This window comes from Struthio camelus, chromosome 19 (genome assembly GCF_040807025.1).
Source record: "Struthio camelus isolate bStrCam1 chromosome 19, bStrCam1.hap1, whole genome shotgun sequence".
In the NCBI taxonomy this organism is placed as follows: domain Eukaryota; kingdom Metazoa; phylum Chordata; class Aves; order Struthioniformes; family Struthionidae; genus Struthio; species Struthio camelus.
The window spans coordinates 14,606,240-14,630,065 of record NC_090960.1 but is presented as its reverse complement, the minus strand read 5'-3'; the positions used below and the strand labels follow the sequence as shown (position 1 = coordinate 14,630,065).

The window sequence follows — 23,826 nt, the reverse complement described above, 5'->3', positions numbered from 1 at the left end:
CTGGCTGCAACCAAGAGTCTCAGGACCCCTAGCATCATGGCAGACTATCCATAGCTCTGACTTCTCGGCTGTCAGTACGCTACTTGTTTTCCCTGACTGAGAATACATACTGATTTAGTTAGGCAAAAAAGAGCACAAGACAGCAATGCCCAGCCTTCAGCTCCATACTGTAGCTCACCAAAGAGCACCTGAGACCCCTTATTCATCCCACAGGTCTCCCTACTGGCTGATGGGAAGATATCTTTATAACACGGGTCCAGTGCTTGGACCACTCAAGTCTGATGAAGTGAAAAAAGGCTCAGAAAAAGTGTAGATCCCTGCAAAGTTACTGGAGAAAAGGAAAAATCTCCAATCACACACAGCCTTGATCTGGGACAGGGATGAGGATGCTCTCTTCCTCTGGCTGTTAACAGCTAACAAGCAGCAAGGATGAAATGGGGCCAGGTGGCTGTGGGAGGATGCTAAGTTTCAGCCAGCTTTCTTAAAAGGCCATCTTTGCAACCTAAAGCTCAACGCCATGGACTGCAGTAGCCAGCCTGTTCTTGAAGGACACCTTGCCAACAGCCTCATCGTACCAAGGCTTGCAGTACTCTGTGACACTGGCCGATGATGCTGTTCAGTCCCCTATTGCCAAAATGCTGCCAAAGCAGTGTTGCCTAGCTTGACATTTATATAAGCACTAAGAAGTCTGATGCCTACAATATACTAACTGCAATCAAACCAGTCAGCACAAGAAAAAAATTCAACAGCTGGGAACGAAGGTTAAATTCTAAGAGACTAAAACTTTCACCGCAAATTAATTCTAAAAAAATCTTGGTGATCCTTTAAAAAAGGGAAAAAAAAAACAAAAAAACACCACACATCATCCTTCTTTAATCTATCTAGTATTTGAGACGCAAAAAGCAGCTTGGATTTTTAGGAATCTTTTTTCAGTAGCAGAGCTTTATCAGAAGGGTGAAGTGTTAGACATGTTCTGTCACAGTAACCTTCCTGATATCCTCAGGAGCTCACTACAGAAAAGTCTGTATAGACTATATAAAGAGCTGACATGTACTGTTACCTGCACCAGTAATGTTTTATAACTGATGTAGAATTGGTAAGTTTGCTGTTTTTCAGGATTTTAGGAAGATGGAAATTTACTTCAGATACTGCACCTTCCCTAGGCAAAGGAACTTTCTCCCTCACACCCCACAGTCGGAGAGGAGTGCCCTGCTATCTCTCCATTTCTAAAACTGTTCAGCCTAACTTAATGTCTTCTGTTTCAGAATTTCATTGAATGAAAAAAAAAAAAAAAAAAAACCTTACAGAATCACATAGTTTGCTATCAGGGAGTTTCTGGTCTTAGCCTGTAATTCTTTTTTAGGTAATAAGGAACTTAAGTTTTAAAAAGGTAAAAGCTCAGCCTTATTTGCTGCTCATAGGAAAAGGATAAAAAAAAAAAAAAAGGCATGAGAATCCTACTATCAGTAATCATTGATTACAACTGAAATAGTTTCATAGGAACACAGCACTGTGTTAATGATAGCTTAACTGACATAGGCAAGTTTATACAAAGTGTCACTAACTGGTATCTTGTACATACTAGGAGACAGAGGTAAGGAGCACACAGTGAAGAACATCTCAGACACTTCTGCACTGTGATGAAAAACCTCTCCCTATGGAGCCCAGAAATACACTGTAATGTTTTGCTTCCACAGTTTACCCCACAGCAAACTCACAACTAAGATAGGACTGCTAAGAGCAACAGGGACTTAAATATGAAATCTGGTCACAAAGAAGGTTCTTTTCTGTACTAAGTATCAATGGTTCAATTCTACTTGAAACACTATAAAAGCATGCGTTAGAAGTATCTGCATCCATTTCTCTCCATTTGCTTCTTTATTCCTGGTGACATCTGCAATTTTTCACTCAACACACAGCAGTGATTTTAGCAAAGTATTTCCTTACTCTAGCTGATGCTGTCTCTAGCGCTAATCTGCATTTTATTCCATACCTCTTCCACCCAGTACCTTACCAGATAAAGTAACTTCATACACAAAGGAGTTCACAAAATCAATTTCTGTAGTAGCATTTGTATTCAGTTTGAAACATTGTGGGACTTATGCAAAGAAATTTTCTTTGCATATGTCCTGTGAGTCATTCTTTTGGTTTCAGTGAGATAATAAATAAACAACCCAGCTTATGCTGTGATTTGTGATACTACAAGATCACTACTTTCTGAAGAGGGATAAAACACAGTAAGAAAATGAAGTCTGATGAGTATTCTATTACCAATCAACTCAAACTAAGAAATAAAAATAAAAGATACCCCCACAATTACTCCACCATTGAGACCATTTTTACATAAGCCTTGGTACAACTGAAAAAGAGATGACATAGTCTGGACTCTCTACTCTGCATGTTGTCCCTACTGGCAGATTAAGACCTCATACTGTACCTGACATACAATACATTCACTCTTTCATCTACTGGAAGGTGATTCCTGCAAAACTTAAAAAGGAATAAAGCAATTGTACAAAGCAGTCTTTTATTTTCAAATGTAGCACTGCATAAAATTTATCTGGCTGACAGCCCTATGCACAGAAACAGATCCCCTTCATCCCCACCACTTCATTATTCACTATAGCATAAGTCAGGATGAGAGTATGCACCGAACCAGAAGAAAAATATATTTGCAACCTAGCACCCTTTTCCTTCCAACTAATATTAGTAATGTTCACAAAGGATAAGGGGAAAATTGTCAAGAAGAAACATTTCACTTCTGTGCTCAAATGAGAAAGATCAGACAGATTACAGGGCTGGTCCCATGTGTACAAGCTACTAAAGGTTTCAGTGCTCTTCATCTTCTGAACCTAAATAAAGAAGCACTCTTAAGGCTTTCTGCTTACAATATTGGAAGTGCCTCTGCCTGTAGGCAAAATAGCGCAGGAATAAAAAAAGATAGCATGGGTCTTCTGAGGCTGCCATGGCTTACACGGCTTTTCATCAAGTAATCACCTTCCTGCTGCGACCATCCTCCACTGATGTCTGGCCAGTGATACAGAGGTTCCAGAGTGTTTTCCATTTTTTGCTCCCAACAATGTTTCACAGACATCCCAAGCTTCCTCTCATGGCTGAAATCTTGCTGCAGATAATATCCGTTGGGAAGGCTGTTTACTGATTTTTCATAATGGTAACTCCACTGAATACAATGCACAATTACAGCCAAACCTACAGCAGATGTTTGCATCAATCTTTGAAAATCTTCTCTTTTAGGATCTGTATTTTCTCATGTGTGAAGCAATAGAAGCAGAAATCTCAGAGCTCCTCTTATTCTGGCCATAATAGTCCACAAAGTCACCATCTGGTCCAAGGAGATACATTATTATTGTGTGATCCACCTGCAAGAGAGCACAGAGCTGCTTGGTAAATGGATCCTGCATATCTCTCAAAGCCAGCAGCAACAGCGCCCCATTTAGCCTTTAGTTCAAATGCCTGACAATACTTTTCACCAAAGGGCTAAAGCCAGATCGGGAACAACTTAGCATCACCTCAGAGACCTTTTATTTTTTTACCCAACCAAAAAATTGAGAAAACTAGTTGTATATTCAGGATGTGTGAAACAATACTGAAAGCAGAACAGTCTTCCCTGAGCTGCAGGCACCCTCCCCTCAGCACATAAGGGGCTAAGGACAATGCATGGCAGGTACAGGCTAAGGCACTTTCCCCCCTCACTTTTCCCAGTTTTCCTCTACCTCTTCTTTTGCTACATAACCCCCAAGGTATTCAGGCTTCTGCTGTTAGTATGATACAAATCCTACATAAATGTCGGTATTTCATTAAACCAAGTATACAGTCAGAGCAAATAAAGGACTAAGAACATCACTGGGTGAGGGAAGCTGTGGACATAGGATTCAGTGCAGAGGGAAATGCAGTGTCCTGGGAAGGGGCTCCCTCTACTGTCTACTTATGTGGCATTTACAGACATCACAGTGGAGTCAGAGTGGAGCTAATGGGAAAGAAGCTGGAATAATCTAAATAAATTTTCCAAGTAACTATTTTGAAGGTTTGAGATATTTCTATCTGATTTACATAAAACTAACTCTTTTTTTTTTTTTAAGCTTACGTGCAGGTATGGTCTGCACGTAACTGTGATGGCATTTCTTATCAGCAAAGACACAATATACTGAAAACTGAAGCCATGAATCTGCAAGTGCTAAAGTGAGTACATAATCTTAGTCCCACTGGGGAAAGTAGTAGTTTGTGAAAGTAAGCCTGCATTTGAATTTAAGAAAGCACATAAGCATTTGCATCGTTAGAAGCTAAAAATGTGTTAAAGATTCCTTTGACTACAAAAATGCCATTGTTTCTTAAAATTTGTTCTGAAGTATATTTAAGTCAAATATTCTACTCTAGATTTTTAAATGTTCAAGATAATCACAAATTCAGCTACCAGGAGCTACAGTTTTTACAAGAATCTGAATTATAATTCAGATCCTATTGTCTTTCCACTGGAAACTATAGCAAAAAATGAAGCAGCCTGCTGAGAGTATCTTAACTCCCTTGCCTGTGGAAGATATTAGTAATATATGAATAATAATTTAAAAACGCAAACAGATGCTTTTACTCAATGCTCGTTTCATGTAAAAACGAGCAGAGAAGTCTAACCAGCTATACTGGACCATCTCCCAGCAGCCTGCAGAGAAAACAGAACCTGCTTCTGCACAAACATCAGTCTTAATCATTGACTGGCATGACAGGTCCATGCAAGATTTGGGGTGGGGAGAATCCTCATAGTAGTAAATGAGCACAACAGAGTAGTAGTTACCTGGATACATCTCAGGTCAGCACACAAACCAGCCTCAAGCTTTTCCTCCCAATCTGCTATTGCTGCAATCCTCCTTCCAATTTGTTTCAGTGTCCTCTGGCCTACCTGCCCTAAACACATAGTGCTCATTACCTATCATAACCAAGAGCCAATGCCAAATCCTGAAGAGATTCAGATATATTCTTCTTCCTTGGTACCACATCAGAAACTCCCAGGCTGTTCTCCTGCCCCAAATCCACTGGCCTTCCTTCCACAGTGCCCTCTACTCCTTTTCCCCTGTCACACACTCAAAACACTCCCTGTTGATTAGAAACAACCTCAGCAAAATCCAGCTCCCTTACTCATCTCCCACTTAACATCTCTTTCAGTAACTCAGAGTGGTACATAGTGCTAGTGTGATTCTGCCCTCTCTTTACTGAGGTCATGTGTTACTCTTGCTGTTTCATTCTATGCATCACTCTTTTGTCCATTAGTCTCTTTGTCCACATGGGTAATGTATACGTTACAGTCAGGTTGCTAATAACAACCAAGATAAGAACAGACAATACTGTATCAGATGAAAAAATCTCCTCCAGCATCCTGTCTTAATTAGCAGCCATCCATGGTTGCTTTAAAGAAGAGTATAAAACCAGCACAAAAATATGCATTTTTTGGCTCACAGGCTTCCTGAGCAAGGCATGGTTTCTACGTATTTCACAGTCCTCAACAGATTGTTCTTCCAAAAAATAATCAAGTCTCTCTTTGGACTCATGTCAACTTCTACTGTCCACAAAATCTGTAGCAAGGATTCCACTTCTTACCCCCTATTATGTCAAAAAACATCTCCTTTTTGAACCTGTTTTTAGTTTTCTCTGACACCCTTTAGTTCTTGTAACAAAGAAAAAAAAGATAATATAACATGCATCCACACTTCTCCTACTACTTACACTTGCCTCATTCTTCCAGCCCATTCACAATGTGGCAGATCAGGAAGGCCTTGGCAGTAGCTCCGAGCCCTATAGTCAATCCCATTCACTTACAAAGAATGAGATTTTGACTACCCAGTTTAGCCTTATATAAACCTCAGTTTCCCCCTTCACGCTAGTGCTCTGTACCTATTTTATTCCCACTTGCTTTAGCATTAACATGCTAAACATTTTACATTGGAGGAAAACTTCCACAGGACCTGTACGCAAACTTTGCATTATCCAAGTCTCTTGCCAGGAGAACCTTGCTTCTGGGTCTCAGTTTGGCAGGGGATGAGTTGTTACTCACTTCCCCTTCATTTCTTTCTTTTACTATTACATTAATTACCAGTTCCAGGGGAAAAAAAAAAAAAGTCAGTTTATCCCCAGGTTTGTTAGCTTGTGTGCTATTCTGTATCCAGTCCTTGGACTGTACATTTTTTTGTTTGAACCATTTTTCAGTGAGCTTGTGAGCTCCTAAAAGGGCATAGAACAATGGCACCTTGACTCTGATTGAGACCTCTGAGATAAAACTTAACATGTCGATGTAATAGGACTCTGTCATGTAGGACTTTAGCACAAATTATAACAGTTGTCTTCCAATTTGAAATCCATATCCTGTTTCATTCAAAGTCTACTATTAGGCAAAGGCCCTACATTTACTCACTATGTAATCATTGTCTTCATCTTTGGGACCTTCGCTGTAATATACACGGTAAGCTCTGGCGACTTGCTCAATCTGTTCTTTGGTACCAGTCAATCCAATCAGCTTAGGAGAAAATTCTATATGGGAAGAAGACATTTAGACATTTTATACATTTTAGTGAATCATGTTAAGAATCATGTTAAGATCCTCCTTTTCAGTGCTCTGTACCACATGTTATAAGACATCATGGAAGAAAAAACTAATACCTTTTACATATCTGGCGATAGCTTCTTCATTGTCCCTCTCAGGATCAATGGTGATGAAGAGTGGGGTCAGATTTGGCAAAGACGGAATTCCTTCTGTGACCACAAAGATTAACAATTGTTATTTTCCTCAGCAAACTAAAAACTGTCTCTCAGCTCCCTCCAAATAAGGTTACAATCAAGCTACTGTAACATGAATCTACATCAATCCTAAGTGACAAAAAAAAGACTATTTCATACAGGTTAATTTATATAATACAAGTTCTGAAGGAATCAAGGGCCACGAAATCCAACACTCTGTGCTACGTGCAGCTCACTTCTCACTCTCTTACTTGGAGACCCTGTCATACGTATGAGAGGTGACAAACTGGCTCTGATGCAGGAAATGCCAGACCACAATCTAGGGATCAAGGCATGATGGCTGGTACAATGAAAACATGCTGGTGATGATGGAATGGGTGAATAGGTGGAGACACAGTTCAGGATCTTTCTCTCATGTTCCAGTCATATACCCCACACCCCTGCCTCCTGCACTGTATTTTCTGTATTTTAGTTCATCCTTCCACCTGCTTGGCTACTATTATTCCTGTTCTTTAACTCTTCAGGAGCTGCAGCCTGAGACAACCGTTTGTACCACACATCCTTCTCCCAACCTCAGTTCTACAATATAGTGATTCTCAGAAGTCAAAAGGTTATTAGAATCAGAGTATTCCTGAATACAAGAGGAAATGCCCAAACGAGGCCAAGAGGAAACTTCAGTCTCATGCAGAGGTCCAAAGTGAGGCCAAGATGAAAAGCTAGAGACATTTGTCAGGAGAATGAACTATCAGGATCGACAATATATTACTGTGCTAAGAACAATTACATTTAGAGTGGTTGCTCCATAGCCTTTACCTCCTATTAAATCAACATTGGGCAGACTGCATTTTGCCAGGAACAGGCAAATATTTTTGCATATAAAGATGCATTCAATGAATGAATGCAAGAGAGAGAGAATGAGCAAGGGAGAGACCACCTCTCAGCAAAAATATTTTTTCTGTGATGGTACTGTTCTCTTTTCCACTGTTTAGCTGCCACCATCACACATTATGTTAACAAGAACTCCCCAGCTCCAGAAAGGTCATCCTCATCAGGCTTTAAGAATCAGATCTCAGTGACGTTCCACCAATTGGAGACAGGTTAATGCATGTGTCATCTATCAGTTGATTCATTAAATTGTTGAAGTTGGAAGGGTCCTCTGGAGATCATCTAGTCCAACCTCCTGCTCAAGCAGGGTCACCTGAAGCACAATGTCCAGGTCCCTGTCCGGACGGCCTTTGAGTATCTCCATGGACGGAGACTGCACAACCTCTCTGGGCAACCTGTGCCAGTGCTCAGTCACCCTTGCATTGAGAATTTTTTTTTCTTATATTCAGATGGAACTTCCTGTGGTTCAGTTTGTACCCACTGCCTCCTGTCCTGTCACTGGGCACCACTGAAAAGAGTCTGGCTCCATCTTCTTTACATTTTCCCTTCAGATATTTATATGCATTGATAAGATCCCTCCTGAGTCCTCTTGCCCAAGCTACATAATCCCAGCTCTCTCAGCCTTTCCTCATATGACAGGTTCTGATTCAGCTACTGAACAGTAACTAACAGTATTTTTTTCATAAGATCCTCACTTACCATCATAGGTAATGTTTTACAATAAACTCTGACCGCCTCTAAAAATAATCTCCACACCAACCGAATTCACTTACCAATTTCTTCTACCACTTGAATCATTTTCTCCAATTCATCAGGACAGATATCAGGGCAATGCGTGAAGCCAAAGTAGATCAGCACCCACTGGCCAATGTAGTCCTTGTTGGTCTTGGGCTGTCCCTCATGACTGACAAGTGAGAAGGGCCCTCCCAGTAACGGTTTCCCAATGCCTCGGTTCCGTTCTTTCTCCAGCTCTACAGGAAACAAAAGGAGATCATAAACTTCCATGATACATACACCCCTTCCCACTAAAGCTTCAGAATCACTTAAAGTTTGAGAGCAACGTGACCTTGCAGAATCACAGTCCAACACCTCAAAATATAAAGGTCTACCAATGGCCATTGTAAAGCAAGTCCAACATGAACAAGACTTCAAAGCAGAGCATTTGATTTTGAGCAAATTCCTATATCAAATACATCACTAAATTCCTTCGAAACATCTCTTTGTTGTCTCTTTTATTGACATCCAAACACATATTTCCATATTTTCCAATTTTTGTTTTTTAGGGACAGACAGTATTAAAAACATGAAAATGAAAACAGAAAGCAGTCACTGCAGAATGGGTAAATGCATAAAGAAGTTACATACATAGGAATCAATGTGCTCAGAAAATCCTACCTATAAATTTCTCCTTTCCAGCTTTTGCATTGATTCATGCCATGTTTACTCATAGCAGCAGGTATAAGTAAACATAACCATTTCAACAACAAAAGTGTATCTAAGAATTTTATAATACTTCATCTTCACATTTTCTATGGTATAAAAGCATTTATATGCACACACTCACACACTAGCACAGTATAAATCATGACTTGATCCAAATTATTTCAGATTTGACTGCAGCATGACAGCAAAACTGAATAAAATGTTTTTAATTCAAAACATGACATTCTATTTTGCTTTTCTGCCTAGACAAACAGGAGGTGGTTTGGGAAAAAAAAAGGCACTACGATCTCACATTTGGGGACAGAGCAACGCAAGCAAGAGCATGATACAATCACCTACGCGAGATCGCTCAGCAGTGCAGCCCACTTAAGGCTGCTGGTGGAAAGGCTGCTGAGAGGGAGTGGGGAAGTTACCAGACTGTGAATAAACACTTACTTTCCTCCTTCGCTTTCTTCATTTTTTTCATCGCCACCAACAATCCTCCACACAGAATAAAGGTTGTTACCAGCGACCGCCAAGACACCAGCTACTGAAAACGAAGTTTGTTAATGACTCGATGAGGCTGCTCAGACAGTGCCTGTGTGCTGCCTGGACGGCCAGCGCTGGCACTTCCGGAACCCCAGAACCGGGCACGGCACAGATAGACCTTGGAGGAGCAGGGAGGGTAGCCTCACAGCCAGGGCAGCGGGGGACACCTGAGCCCCAGCTTCTGGTCCTGAAGGGCTTTAGGCCCTAGCTTGAGGTTATGCTGCCTGGGCAGTGCCAGGAAAAGTGCCGGACGCGACAGGAGAGACGACTGGACGTGACAGGTGAGGGTGCCTGACACCACAGCAGTCACCAATGGCGCCTGAGCCTCGCAGGTGGTTATGGGGCAGCAACGTGAGGGCCGGTCGAGATGCGCAGAGCGCCGGCGGGTGCCGCCCCGCAAGGCCAGCCCTGGGGCTCTCAGAGATGCCGAGCTCAGGACGGCGTGGCAGGACGGGGACCCGCGGCGGGCAGCTCAGCTCGGAGGCGGCCGGAGCAGCGGCGCTAGGGTGTTTCAGGCAAAGGCTGAAAGCGTCAGGCAGGAAGGCGCGCGGAGGGCGCCGCGCTGCGCTCAGCTGCCGCAGCCCGGGCTGCGCGTTCCCGCAAGCCCTGAGGCGGGGGAGAGCGGGCCGTAGCCGGGCCAGGCGGAGCACCCGGCCCCGTGCGCCGGCGCCACAGCTTCCTCCCACTTACCCTCCTCTGCGAGCCCGCCCGCTGGCCGCCGCCCGGCGGCAGGCGGGAGACGGGGCGGCTGCCGGGCGCGGACGGAGCCCCGCGGGCCTGTAGACCAGCGGCGGGCGGCCGCAGGGTAGCGACGTGCCGAGCGCCGGCCGGCAGCGGCGTCGCCCAGGCTCTTACCGGCTGCCCCCAAGCGAGGGCAGTGGCGCTGCCCGGGAGGCGCCAGGGCCGCCGCAGCCGCCAGCACCTCAGTACCGCCGCCATACTGCTGCTCCTCCACCCCGCCCGCTCTTCCGGGTATCGCCTTTCCCTTCCGGGGCCGGCCCGCCCCTTCCGCGCCGCGGCGGGCCCCGGCCGGCCCCTCAGGCCGGGGGAGCGGCAGCGGCGGGGCCTCGGGGCGCGGCGCCTCTGCATAAGGCGGCGGCCGACATGGAGGAGGCGCCACTCTTCTCCTTCGGGGTCATCGCAGACATCCAGTACGCGGACGCGGAGGACGGCTACGACTTCTGGGGGTGCCGGCAGCGGTACTACCGGCACAGCCTCCGCCTGCTGCGGGCCGCCGTGGAGGCGTGGGCCGCCGAGCAGCCGCCGCTCGCCTTCGTGCTGCAGCTGGGTGACACCATCGACGGCGTCAACGCGCGGCACGGTGCGGCGGAGAGCGCGCTGGAGCGGGTGCTGGCAGCGCTGAGGCGGCTCCCGGTGCCCGTGCACCACGCCTGGGGCAACCACGAGCTGTACAACTTCGGCCGGGAGCGCCTGGCATGCAGCGGCCTCAACAGTCGGCCCTCGACGGCTGCCGGCCCCGCCGGGGACTGCCAGGCCTACCACTTCAGCCCTGCCCCGCGGTTCCGCTTCGTGGTGCTCGACGCCTATGACCTGAGCGTCCTGGGCAGGGACACGGCTGCGCCCCGGTACCGGGAGTCCCTCCGGCTGCTGAAGGAGAAGAACCCCAACGAAAACCTCAACAGCCCCGCAGGTACCGCTGGCCTCTCCTGCGCCCTGCAGCCGGAGCCATCCGTCGGCGGTGCCAGGTGCGGGTGGTGAGGCAGAATCCGCACGGCCGCTCCAGGCACAGGTGCAGGAGATAGACGAGGAGCTCGCATACCCGAGGGTCTGCTTGCCCGTGCGAGATAAACGCAGCTCCTCGTTCTTAAATGTTGCTTCCAGAGGTGCTGCTCAAGAAACCTTCCTCCTCTTTCTATCCATCTGCTCTGATCCCCTGCTCTCTGCTACTGCCTGTTAAGAGCTGAGTCAGGAGCAGGTCTCTAGGTGGACACAGGACATCCCCCACCTACCTGTCTTGCTGCTCAGATGCGTTCTGGATGATTTTATAGGGTGCCACATGTCCTGCAGTATCAGAACAAAAGGGACCTGCTAGTGCAGCTACTATTGCAGAGAGTATCAAGTAAAGTCGAGCCTGTGCCAGAGTATGGGGACCCAAGAGTGGAAATCCTGTGCATGCAGTATGGCCAAACCCCACCAAAACACTAACAAGTCATTTGCTCTTGTTTATCCAGGTAGTCTGGAGTTTTGATCCAACAGATGCAAAAAGGCTTATAAGAATAAAGAAAACCATTTATCATATGTAGAGACCTACCTAAAGAAAGGAAACAGAGAAGTTACACTAGGTGCATGCACCTATGCCTGACCTCCTTTCTTCCTTACAGGACTCAAAGAACCACAGTTTGTAGAGTTTAATGGGGGATTTAGTCAAGTTCAACTGGACTGGTTCAATGAAGTCCTTAAGTTCTCTGACGAAAACGAAGAAAAAGTTGTAGTTATGGGTAGGTCTGTTTCTCATACATATTAGTGAATGCATGCTTGTTGAGGCCCTTGGAAGGGAATCTCATCTGCTCAACTTAATTGTATGCTACAGGTGTGAGCATTGGATACTGCAGTTATTCCCATGCTCTGTTATTTCTACAGCTATCGCGCATCCTAGCTTCCTTTAGTCAGCCTTTCACCTGCAAGCGCTTATTGTCTCCAATACTTTATTACCCTATTTTGAGGACGTTCAGAACCTTCAGAAGAGTCCTGGATTTGGGGAAAAACACTGTTGCCGTTATGCAGCAGGTACCAAGAATATTACTGAGAAAGACAGTTGTTGCTGAGGCTCAGGGACTGACATATTGGGAGCAAAAAACAGCAAGACAGAAAACTGCTAGGTACTTGAGAAACAACCAAGTGACAGGGAAATGGTTCTGAGAACCTGGTAGGGAAATCACTACCGCACCAGAAATGCCTAAATGACAGCAAAGAGCAGAACAGCGGCAGGCACACAACAGGGCTGTAGCGGTGACTGCAACTTATACGCCAAAGAAGTTGTGTGGCCAGAGTATGCCAGCTGGGAAAACACATCCAGTATCATGCAGTAGCTTCATAGCTGCAGTGAGATATGCATGTAGCCTGTAAAGTATGAGAACAGCAATCTGTTTCACACTGAAAATGACCTTTCTGAATACAGAAAGAAGCCTAAACTTCCCAGCAAAGGGCAGTGTGTTATTGTTCAAAATGCACATTTAGACTGAGTGACAAACCAGAAGTGATCTTATACCTATCAGTGAATACCACTGAGAGGGGACTCAGTATTTAGATACCAAGAGGCAATATAAAAAAGAAAATGAAGGATATTTCATAAAATGAGAAATCAGAATTTTACAGATGCTCTAAGTTTCCCTGGGCTCTACACCAAAGCGATTCTATCATTTTTAGAGAATTCAAAATGTGGATGCATCTGTATTGAGCGTTGTTAGTATGTCTGTTATGTACCTGAAGTAATTCTTTTCCTTCTCAACTGCAGGTCATCTGCCCATTCATCCAGATTCTTCAGACAGAGTTTGCCTAGCCTGGAATTATGAAGATGCCCTTTCTGTCATACATGCTCATCAGTGTGTGGTGTGCTTTCTTGCAGGGCACCTGCATGATGGTGGCTATTGTTTAGATTCTCATGGAGTTCATCATCTAACTCTGGAGGGGGTTATTGAAACTCCACCAGAAAGCAATGCCTTTGGAACTATTTATGTCTATGATGATAAAATGATATTAAAGGGAAGGGGCAGAATTTCAGACAGAGTGATGTATTACTGAAAGCGGTAAGCAATGAATGCAAATTGTTCTTCTTCAGGAATTACCCAAACTAAAACATAATAGCATCTACTGCAGCAATGGGATTCAGCATATTCAGCATATTTGTTCATAGAAAGATCTGCCTGGCTGATCCTTGTACATTTTTCCTCAAACATTTTTCTCTCAGATAAAAAATTTTATAAGTTATGTTTTTGTAAGAAACCAAATCTAGTCTCTTTTTGCAGAATAAAGAAGGTCAGTAACTGTGAAATAAATGTACCTGATTGCAAAGTTTTGACTCAGAACACCCAATCCTGAATGTTACTGTGGAAAAAAAAAAACATTATTAGGAAGGCTGTCTTTAAAATCCACCAATATTTTTTGCTATTGGTCAGACTTAGGACATGCAAAATTGTTCCTGCTCATCAGCATTTCAACTTTTTTTCAAACAAAGTCAGCAATGTCTCCAGTCTGGCAAAAGTTTCATCCTGTAGCCCAATACAGTCGTCTTAAGTTAGCTTTTTTCAAAATTACTTTTGTCTTTTAAAGCAAGACCCAAGGAAAATGGGGACCATCTGTGCTACATCAGCACAGTACTAAAAGGCCTAAGCTAAAAAACCTCAAGCCAGGAAGACTATGGCATCATGTAATGCCACAGATATACCAGCTGGAATCTACACATACCTAGCTGTATTAGCTTGCAGCAGTATTAAACTAACAAGCCCTGACTTTGGAAGACTTAAAGCCTGTTGCTGTGCTGCATCTGAAGCTATGCTGGCCCTCACCCAGCCACCTTGTGTGTCCAGTGTATTCACCTGTGCTTTCTTTTCCAGGATTAGTGCTGACAGCATGCTTACTCTGTCTAGACTGCTGTATATGTTCTGCTTTATAGAAACACATTCTGTGAAAAGCAGAGAGTTGTGATAGTGACTATGTCTGCTAGTGGCAGTCTTGAGCGTGCATCTCACAGAAAATAAATATATGCAAACTTTCTTTGGATTTTCTTTAGGAAAATACTATTTATTACTTTACAAAAACAGAAATTTTTAGTTAAAGATAATATCAAAAATTATTAATAATGAACCTAAAATATTTCTTCAGATATATTCTACATGTGATTTTAGCACAGAAATAGAAATACAGACTTAATTTTTCACTTAGTCTCATTAATGGACTATCCAGGCAGATACCTTGAGGTTTTACAGCTGCAAATAATTATCTATTGAAAGAAAGTTTGCAAGTACTTTTCCTCTTAAGTCACAGAATAGCAGATTTCCCCAGGTACCAGGTGTCAGGAGAGAACAGACCAGGGATGCCAGGATATCTTGAATAACTAATATTAGAACGCACTAGGTCAACAGTGCTTTGAAAATGTATAAAGGAGCAGTTTGAACAATAGTTTCTATAGAAAAAAAATCTTCACTCAGGTTTGACAGTGTTCTTTATTTTTTTCCAGTCCTCATTAACAAATCTCAAAACTGCAATGTGGCAAGCAGGCAGGCATTCTTGGGTCCTATCAAACTGGTATTAACCTTGCATTAGGAATCGAACAGCAGAGACAAGAATATCTGACCAGAATATTTATTGTATATGTTCTCCCATCCGATTAAACCACTGTTTTACAGTGAGTTGGCCAAGATGCTCGCATCTCTTTGTTCATGTAAATGTACAGCCACATAACAAAGGGAAAGAAAGAGACCAAGATTGCAGCAATCAAACGAATTCCACCTAGTGGGTTCCTACAGAGAAATAAATACAATAGTGCTATTTCAAATCAGACTCAGTTACCAAACATTCATACAGAACTGTGGTTGTTATGAAAGTCTATATTGGCTAGAGACCATAGCCTTTGCCACAATAATGAAGCTTATGTAGCTGTATCAGCAGAGTCCTTTGCTGAAGCAGTTACCACATGCCAAAAGCAAATTTTTCTGCTGTCTTCAGGCTACATAAACCAGCACTCCTGTTTGCACAGTGGCACCTGTGACATGTTTTGCCAACACAGAGATACTGTTTGGCAGATTATTTTTTTTCATGCTCCCAGCTAATGCAGGAATTCAGCAAAACTTCTCCCCAGCCTCCTCAGAGGTCTGTGCTACAGAAGTGTGGAGCTCCTGCAGTCAGCCTGCCATTTAGTGTTCTGTGAACTCTGCCTGGATCCCCAGTCTGCTGCAGAAGAATGCAGCAGACACCTCAGAAACTTCTGTAAATTGGGAGTTGTAGTAGAAACGGTTTTGCAACTGTGATTGATTACCAGTTGTGGTCAGCATCCACTAGCCTGTTCCACAGAAGAGGCATGTTCTCCATATGTGAAGGGGGAATGTGCCTCTCCCCCACCCCCCGCATGGAAAGCAGAAACAATCTTTTGTTTAGCTTCAGTTTTTCCCAGCAGACTTTTATCTGTGCAAGACCTTACAGGCTGCAACACTAACTACTACTGCTTAGGTATCTGAGATTTAGACAGTAACATGAAGCAGAAAAACAAGGAGCCAAAATCACTTACATGTTTTCAAGAAGCTAGTCCACTAAGTATGAATATATGAGTGGATTCAAAAAAACTTACTTTGCTGAACTGCGACAAAGACTCATCCATATTGTAATAATCAGCAGACCAGACAACTCTCTAAAAAGCCAAATGAAAACTAGATCAGAATATAATACACAGATGCTTGCTTGTAAAAAATAAAAATTCCTCCAAAAGAGTAGAGCAAGTATACGCTCCCTCCCTTGTAGAAGTTCAATGTATTTTACTAGGATTATAATTTTAAAGACATTTGCGCTGAGTAACTTTGCCTGACACCACAAATCTGCAAAAACACGACCCAGCTATACAGCTACAGAAATTCCTCCTTCAACTTTTTGCTCCACTGCTAAACTTATACTCCACAATACATTTATCCTGTTAATATACAGCAAACCAACACCCCAGGATTACATATTGTAAACAGCAGCAGCAGCAGCTGCCACTACTTCCTCTCTATACTAAACAAGCATAGTATCCAAGTCTTTACCAAGTGAGAATTTGTTCCCTTCTCTCTTCAGTCCCTAGCAGTTCAAGGACTCAGCAGAACCTGCCAGATAAGCACACATATGGTATCATCTCAAGAGTTTTTAACACTTGTAATTCCCATTCCTGCAGCTCCAGTAACAGAACACAAGGCTATTTCACAGAGCTACTTTTGTGATCTTTGAAAGCCAGGACTGCCCCTAATTACATCTAACTGATCCAGTCAGGTGGAATTCAGACAAGCAACCAGGATTATTCACTGTCTGTTTAGCTCTTTTGTCCAGCAAATTGCTGGTTTGTAACGCTGTGATTGCTCCTCCTTGGCTTAAGTCCTCCGGACCAACTCTACTCGCTGCAACAGCTCGGCAAATAAAGCTCAGCCTAAAGATGACCTATCATAAAGTCACAGCTAGCTTGAAAATGGCCTGGTGCACAGAATTCATTCAGAGAAAATGCATTACTCACCTGCCTTCCTCTTCATGCAAGATGTTTGCTTGAGTGTAAGCAAACAAAGAACATGCCAAGAGAATGGTCCCAACAATACAACCAGCAGAATGAAGATCACAGAGGGTCCTCCAAACAAGATTATCTGAGGGAAAAAACAGACTGGCACTAACCTCAGCGTAGCATGAAGAATACCCTATAAAGCCAAAAGTATCTGGGTTGCTGGAAAACAGATGCCTCCAGCAAACAAATACATCTTAGGCAGTTAGAATGGAATTAATACCAGCATCTTTATGACCAAGGAAAGCTGCTAAAAAGTACTGTTGAAAACATAAGCCAGTGGATTTGAGGCGTGTTTTCCCAGAAATGCAATTTCTCGGCAGCAGTACCTCAATGAAAGCAGCTCCACATTCTCCCTAGCAAATAAAACAGGCCTCAGGATCCAACATACACAGAAAATGAGGAGGAAGATTACAAATGGAAGTTCTCTTAAGCAGGAGGAATGGCTTTCCGAGAGCTCATGGCAATAGCCAGACTCAGCAGTGATACCAGAGGAACACCAGGACTCGGGGAGAGCAATTCCCAACTCCTGCCACCCAGTCATCAAGGGTACTGAGCTACTACCGCATTGCAGAGAATTTACTGCCTTCATTTACTCTCCCAGATAAGACTCTAACTTTTGCCTGTGATTATGAGCAACCTTAACGACATCTCTGTGGGCTGGGGACTGATATTTTAAACACAGAAATGAAGATGTTATAAAAAGTCTGAACGGGCCCAGAGATTCTTCAGTTTTTTTATGTCCATCTCCAGGTTCTCATGGGAGAGAGGTAAGCAAATGACATAGGCAGTTTGCCAGTAGACCTCAGTAATGTCAACAGCAAGAAACCACAAAGTTAAAAGCAGTCTTTTCTAGGCACTGACCCCTCCAGGCAAGTGTTAAAGATGATGGGCTGCCAAAATTCAAGAACTCAGTGTGATTTTCAACCTTCTTATCAATTCCATGGTAAACTAATCATTTGGCTGAGCTTACTGCAGCTGTGTAGAGGCACGATCTGGGTCTTCCATATTCTTGAATGGCAAATTAGTCTTGAATGACAAATAGCCCTTAGTATACATCCAAGGAATACACATCCTTGGAAATTCAACCATAACACAGAATTCTCTAGAAGTCTACATTGCTGTACATGCACTTTGTGTGGTAGTCACAATACTTAACACTAAATAACGCCTTTAGCTCTTCAAAGCATTGTACAGAGCTTAACTGCTCTTATATGACGTAGATAGATAAGCACAATTCCAATTTTACCACAGGGAAACAATGTGGATTAAGCAATCTGCTAATCTCAATGTCAGAGCCAGGGTTAAAACACGTTCCTAGGCTTGTGCTCCATAGAGAACTGTAATTGGAGTGCAATGATAAGACTATCCCAGTGGTATGCCTTCTGCAGGGGTCCTATGAGTAACATTTCACTCAGACATGCCCAACCACAAATACTAAAGCAAAGGCCATCTTTTCTAGAAACAAACTACCAACAGGTAGTATTTCCAGGCAGCCTGACCTTAATTTGTGAATCAATAAAAATAAACCTTTTAGGAGTAAACTGTGACCAGAAATTCTGTTTTGCACACAATATCCTACCTGTTATCGAGGGGTTAAGGCCAACAAGCAGCGTAAGGGCAGCTGGCACAAAGTAGACAACCTGTTAATGAGACATACATCTACTCGGTAGCAAAACCCAGCAACATAAGGCAACAATGGATTCATCCACATCCATACTTCTGTGTTTAGACTAGGCTCCCCTTCTTTTCCATAGTAGTTTGTCAGATGCACAGAACACTTGTATATCTTTCTCTCTCTGGCATGCCTTTAGATCAATAGTGTTCTTCTGAGGGTAACAACAACCCACAACGCTTCCCTGCTCACCACCCAATTTCATTGCACCATGCAGTCATAAGACAAGTTGAGCCCCATCCTGAGTCCTCACTGCCTAACCAGCTCTGTGCACAGGTCGCCAGCAGTGCCCTGCACCCCACCCTCCCCTCACTCAGGCTAGTCCATATGCTGCATCTTGATCCTCCAAGGAAAGCCCTTATGAAACTCCCCTCTGTATCCTGTGCCCATCAGCCTGCGCTGGGCAGCTCTCCTTGAAAAAGCTAGTGCTGCAACAGAACCAGCTCTGGATAGCTGGGCTCACCTACACAAGGTTAAGTGCAGTGGAGGGTGCAGCCCCTGACCACACAGCAGCTCTTGCGACCTGCAAAGATGATCCCACTTCCTTCCCCCAGCTCCAAACCCTGTTCATACTGAATCAGAGTCACCATGCTGCTCACGTCTACAGAAAGAGAGGAGTGGCAGAGTGGAAAGAGCAGAGGGAATATTCCTTAGGTTTCTTCTGAGCTGCAAGAAAGCTCCTGTTGATTTGAGTGGTTGACAATGCAGTCAAGCCAGTGTTTTAAAGCAACTACAACAACAGATGTGAAGATGGGATGTAGCTTGGTCAGGCAGTCTTAGGCCCAGAGAAGGAGGAACAAGATAAGTGGTGCTCAGCACAGGAAAACATTGAGGCAGCTGCAAAGCTGAGGTGAAATAAAAAATGCTGGAAGTACAGTCAGACTTCAGTCATCAGTACAATAACACCTCAGTGCTTATATGGGGAGAAAACAGACCATTTTCCAGGGATCTATTTGCTCTTCAGCTAACAGCATGGAGCAGGTTTTTGCTGCTCCAAGCCATATAGTCAGGTAGATGTGAGTTGGGCTGAGGCCTCTGATGGCCTGCTGGGGTTACAGCATCCCACACAGCACAGCTCCTGGATTTCTGCCCTGTTGCAGGCCTTTTCCAGGAAACCTATTCAAGGTTTCCCAGGAGGAAGAGGCCGAGCCATACTCACTATCCACAGTCCGGCGTCAGGGTCATTCACCTGCAGAGAAGAAGCATTACTAAGAGAGTGCTTACAAGCTTTGTCACAGGAGACGCCTCGGTTTGGCGACAGGTCGCGTGGAGAACAGGAGCCCCTCGGAGCCCGGCAAACCACAGCCCAGGCCCAGCGGGGCTCCGGCAGAGCCGCCCGCAGCCTCCCCGGCCGGGCCGGGCCGCCCCCCTGCCGCGGGCCTCGCGCCGGCCGCCGCCGGCCTCACCTGCACGGCGGCCGCCAGCCCGAAGAAGGCGGCCATGAGCAGGTTGCAGAGCCTCCAGAGCCGCCCCGCACAGCGGCCGCCCGCCATGGCCGCGCGGGACCGGACCGGACCCTGCCCCCGCCTCGCCTCGCCTCCGCGCGGGCGGGGCGCCGCCGCCGGGCCTGCGCAGCCGCCCTCCCCCGCCAGCCACGGCCGCGGGCAGGGGCTGACGGCGGGTCAGGCGTCGGGGCGTCGGGGCAAAGGGGCAGCCGCGGCTGCTGGCCCGCTTGGCCGGGGGCCCAGCGTGAGGCGCCGGGGGCCGCCCCGGGGCGCTGCCGCACCGCTCTGCGCTGGCGCCTGCGGGGCGGCTGCGGGAGGCCGGTGGGGCGAGGTGGGGACGGAGCCACAGCGAAGGGGGTACTAGAGCGCAGGGTCTGCGGGGAGCGTGCGGGGAGGAAAGGAGAGTCATGCTGCTGCATCACCTCTGCCAAGGCAAGGCTGTCCCTTAAGGCTCAGGCTGCAGCTGGTACCACGTTCCCCCGCAATTTCTCCGCATTCCCTGGCCTTTTACAACCTTTTTTACACCCTTCCCTAAAAGAACAGAAAAAAGAGAGTTTGAGAATGATATTCCTCAACTGACTAAAGCTGTATCATTGTTAGCAGGAAGTTGATCTTAACAATAGCTTATTTCGTAATATTTTGTAATATGCCATGGGAGGGAGAAGAAAACAGATGATCACAGAATCACAGAATGGCCAAGGTTGGAAGGACCTCTGGAGATCATTTAGTCCAACCGTCCTGCTCAAGCAGGGTCCTCTAGAGCATATTTCCCAGGATCACATCCAGACGGGTTTTGAATATCTCCAGCGAAGGAGACTCCACTACCTCTCTGGGCAACCTGTTCCAGTGCTCTGTCACCCTCACAGGAAAGAAGTTCTTCCTCAGGTTCAGATGGAACTTCCTGTGGTTCAGTTTGTGCCCGTTGCCTCTTGGCCTGTCACTGGGCACCACGGAGAAGAGACCGGCCTCATCCTCTTGACACTCCCTCTTCAGATACTTGTACACACTGATGAGATCGCCTCTCAGTCTCTCTTCTCCAGGCTCAACGGGCCCAGCTCTCGCAGCCTTTCTTCAGAGGAGAGATGCTCCAGTCCCCTCCTCATCTTCGTAGTCCTCCGCTGGACTCTCTCCAGGAGTGCCATGTCTCTCTTGTCCTGGGGAGCCCAGAATTGGACACAGCACTCCAGGTGAGGCCTCCCCAGGGCTGAGGAGAGGGGCAGGATCACCTCCCTCCACCTGCTGGCAACACTCTGCCTAATGCAGCCCAGGAGACCATTGGCCTTCTTGGCCACAAGGGCACACTGCTGCCTCATGCTTAACTTGTTGTCCACCAGCACTCCCAGGTCCTTCTCAGCAGAGCTGCTTTCCAGCAGGCCAACGCCCAGCCTGTACTGGTGCATGGGGTTATTCCTCCCGAGGTGCAGGACCCTCCACTTGCCTTTGTTGGACTTCAGGAGGTTCTTCTCTGCCCAGCTCTCCAGCCTGTCCAGGTCCCTCTGAATGGCAGCACAGTCTTCTGGTGTGTCAGCCTCTCCTCCCAGTTTAGTATCATCAGCAAACTTGCTGAGGGTGCCCTCTGTCCCTTCCTCCAGGTCATTGATGAATATATTGAACAAGACTGGAGCCAGGACTGACCCCTGGGGGACACCACTAGCCACAGGCCTCCAACTGGACTCTGTGCCATTCACCACAACCGTCTGAGCTCGGCCATCCAGCCAGTTCTCAATCCACCTCACTGTCCACTCGTCTAGCCCACACTTCCTGAGCTTACCTAGGAGGATGTGATGGGAGACAGTGTCCAAAGCCTTGCTGAAGTCCAGGGAGACAACATCCACTGCTCTGCCCTCATCTACCCAGCCAGTCATTCCGTCATAGAAGGCTATCAGATTGGTCCAGCAAGATTTCCCTTTGGTGAATCCATGCTGACTACTCCTGGTCACCTTCTTGTCCTCCAGATGCTTAGTGAAGACCTCCAGGAGGAGCCGTTCCATCACCTTTCCCGGGATGGAGGTGAGGCTGACAGGCCTGTAGTTCCCTGGCTCCTCCTTCTTACCCTTTTTGAAGACTGGGGTGACATTGGCTTTCTTCCAGTCCTCAGGCACCTCTCCTGATCTCCAGGACCTTGCCAAGATGATGGAGAGTGGCCTAGCGATAACATCCACCAGCTCCCTCAGCACTCGTGGGTGCATCCCATCGGGGCCCATGGATTTGTGGATGTCCGGTTTGGACAAAAGATCTCTAACCCGATCCTCCTTGACCAAGGGAGTCTTCCTTTCTTCAGACTTTCTCTCTGGTTAATTCCAGATGAGCCTTAGCCTTCCTTGTCGCATCCCTGCACACTCTGACAACGTCCCTGTATTCCTCCCAAGTGGCCTGTCCCCTTTTCCACATTCTGTACACTTCCTTCTTCTGTTGGAGTTTTGCCAGGAGTTCCTTGCTCATCCATGCAGGTCTCCGGCCCGCTTTGCTGGATTTCTTACTCAGAGGGATGCACCTACCTTGAGCCTAGAGGAAGTGACGCTTGAATATTAACCAGCTTTCTTGGACCCCTCTTCCTTCCAGGGCCCTACCCCATGAGATTCCCCTAAGTAGGTCCCTCAAGAGGCCAAAGTGAGCTCTCCTGAAGTCCAGGGTTGTGATCCTACTTATTACCCTGCTCCCTCCTCGGAGGATCCTCAACTCCACCATCTCGTGGTCACTGCAGCCAAGGCTGCCCCCAACCTTCACCTCTCCAACTAGACCTTCTGTGTTTGTTAGTGCAAGGTCTAGCAGCACACCTCTCCTTGTTGGTGTCTCCACCACCTGGTGTCTCAAGAAATTAACATCAGTCCTCTGCAGGAACCTCTTTGACTGTTTGTGCCTAGCTGTGCTGTCTTCCCAACAGATGTCAGGGTGGTTGAAGCCTCCCATGAGAACCAGGGCCTGTGATCGTGAGGCTACTTCCAGCTGTCGGTAGAAGGCCTCATCGATGACTTCCTCCTGGTCAGGTGGCCTGTAGTAAACCCCCACCACCACCGTGTCACCCAGGTTAGCCTGCCCTTTAAGCGTTACCCATAGGCTCTCAGCTTGCTCTTCCTCCACCCCGAGGCAGAGCTCCACACAGTCTAGTTGCTCCCTCACATAAAGAGCATCTCCACCCTTCTGGCCTGTCTTTCCTAAAACGCGTGTAGCCATCCATGACAGCATTCCAGTCATGTGAGCTATCCCACCATGTCTCTGTAACCGCAACGAGATCATGGCCCTGCGACCGCACACAGAGCTCTAATTCTTCCTGCTTATTCCCCATGCTGCGTGCATTGGTGTACAGGCATTTCAGAGAGGCAATCGAGCATGCAGGCTTCTCAGGAGAGGTGCAAGAGGATCCTCCATAGCCATGTCCCGTGCTGTCTCCCCTGGCTGCATGCACCCGCTGGAGGCATCCTGACTTGAGCGGTGTTCCACTGACTACCCTGTCACTATACCACTCCCTTTCCCCCATCTTTCCTAGTTTAAAGCCCTCCTTACCAGGCTGGCCAATCTGTTGGCAAAGACGCGCGTGCCCTGCTTAGTGAGGTGTATCCCATCTCTCCCCATCAGCTGTTGATCCTCAAACAGGGTCCCATTGTCATAGAAACCAAAACCCTGCTGCCAACACCAGCGGCGCAGCCAGCTGTTAACTTGGAAGACTCGTCTACTCCTCCTCCCGTCCTTTCCCCCCCTCACAGGCAAGACTGAGGAGAAAACGACCTGGGCTCCCAGACCCTTGACCACCATCCCCAGAGCTCTGAAATCCTGTTTGATGGTTTCCAATTTGCCCTTGGATGCCTTGGATACCTTGATGGTATCCAATTTGCCCAGTTTATCCCAGTCTGGCCCCA

The 23,826-nt window shown here is 46.3% G+C and overlaps 3 protein-coding genes and 1 long non-coding RNA gene across 5 annotated transcripts in view; 2 read left to right on the top strand and 2 right to left on the bottom strand.

Moving 5' to 3' along the window:
- Positions 1–9,514, top strand: part of LOC104147584 (uncharacterized) — a 36,912-nt gene extending 27,398 nt beyond the window's left edge. The window contains exons 3-4 of the long non-coding RNA XR_694922.2: positions 4,101–4,200; positions 9,316–9,514. This is a non-coding gene — a long non-coding RNA (uncharacterized lncRNA). The remainder of the gene's footprint in view (positions 1–4,100; positions 4,201–9,315) is intronic.
- Positions 2,511–10,686, bottom strand: SCO1 (synthesis of cytochrome C oxidase 1). The gene is made up of 6 exons (XM_068914067.1): positions 10,288–10,686; positions 9,505–9,595; positions 8,400–8,597; positions 6,664–6,756; positions 6,419–6,534; positions 2,511–3,380 (listed from the first exon to the last, which is right to left on the bottom strand). The coding sequence occupies exons 1-6, from the start codon at positions 10,684–10,686 to the stop codon at positions 3,252–3,254; spliced, it is 1,026 nt and encodes a 341-aa protein (XP_068770168.1). The 3' UTR covers positions 2,511–3,251.
- On the top strand, positions 10,624–14,342 carry ADPRM (ADP-ribose/CDP-alcohol diphosphatase, manganese dependent). 2 transcript variants are annotated; one of them, XM_068914068.1, is made up of 3 exons: positions 10,638–11,248; positions 11,940–12,056; positions 13,073–14,342. In XM_068914068.1, exons 1-3 carry the CDS (start codon positions 10,702–10,704, stop codon positions 13,357–13,359), a joined length of 951 nt encoding a protein of 316 aa, XP_068770169.1. In that variant the 5' UTR covers positions 10,638–10,701; the 3' UTR covers positions 13,360–14,342. The 2 variants fall into 2 exon arrangements, with proteins under 2 accessions (XP_068770170.1, XP_068770169.1); XM_068914069.1 differs by lacking the exon at positions 11,940–12,056 and having other exon boundaries at positions 10,624–11,248.
- Positions 14,343–14,905: 563 nt separating this feature from the next.
- Positions 14,906–20,072, bottom strand: TMEM220 (transmembrane protein 220). The gene is made up of 6 exons (XM_068914070.1): positions 19,931–20,072; positions 19,684–19,713; positions 18,432–18,492; positions 16,811–16,934; positions 15,902–15,961; positions 14,906–15,077 (listed from the first exon to the last, which is right to left on the bottom strand). Exons 1-6 carry the CDS (start codon positions 20,015–20,017, stop codon positions 14,945–14,947), a joined length of 495 nt encoding a protein of 164 aa, XP_068770171.1. The 5' UTR covers positions 20,018–20,072; the 3' UTR covers positions 14,906–14,944.
- Positions 20,073–23,826: the final 3,754 nt, after the last annotated feature.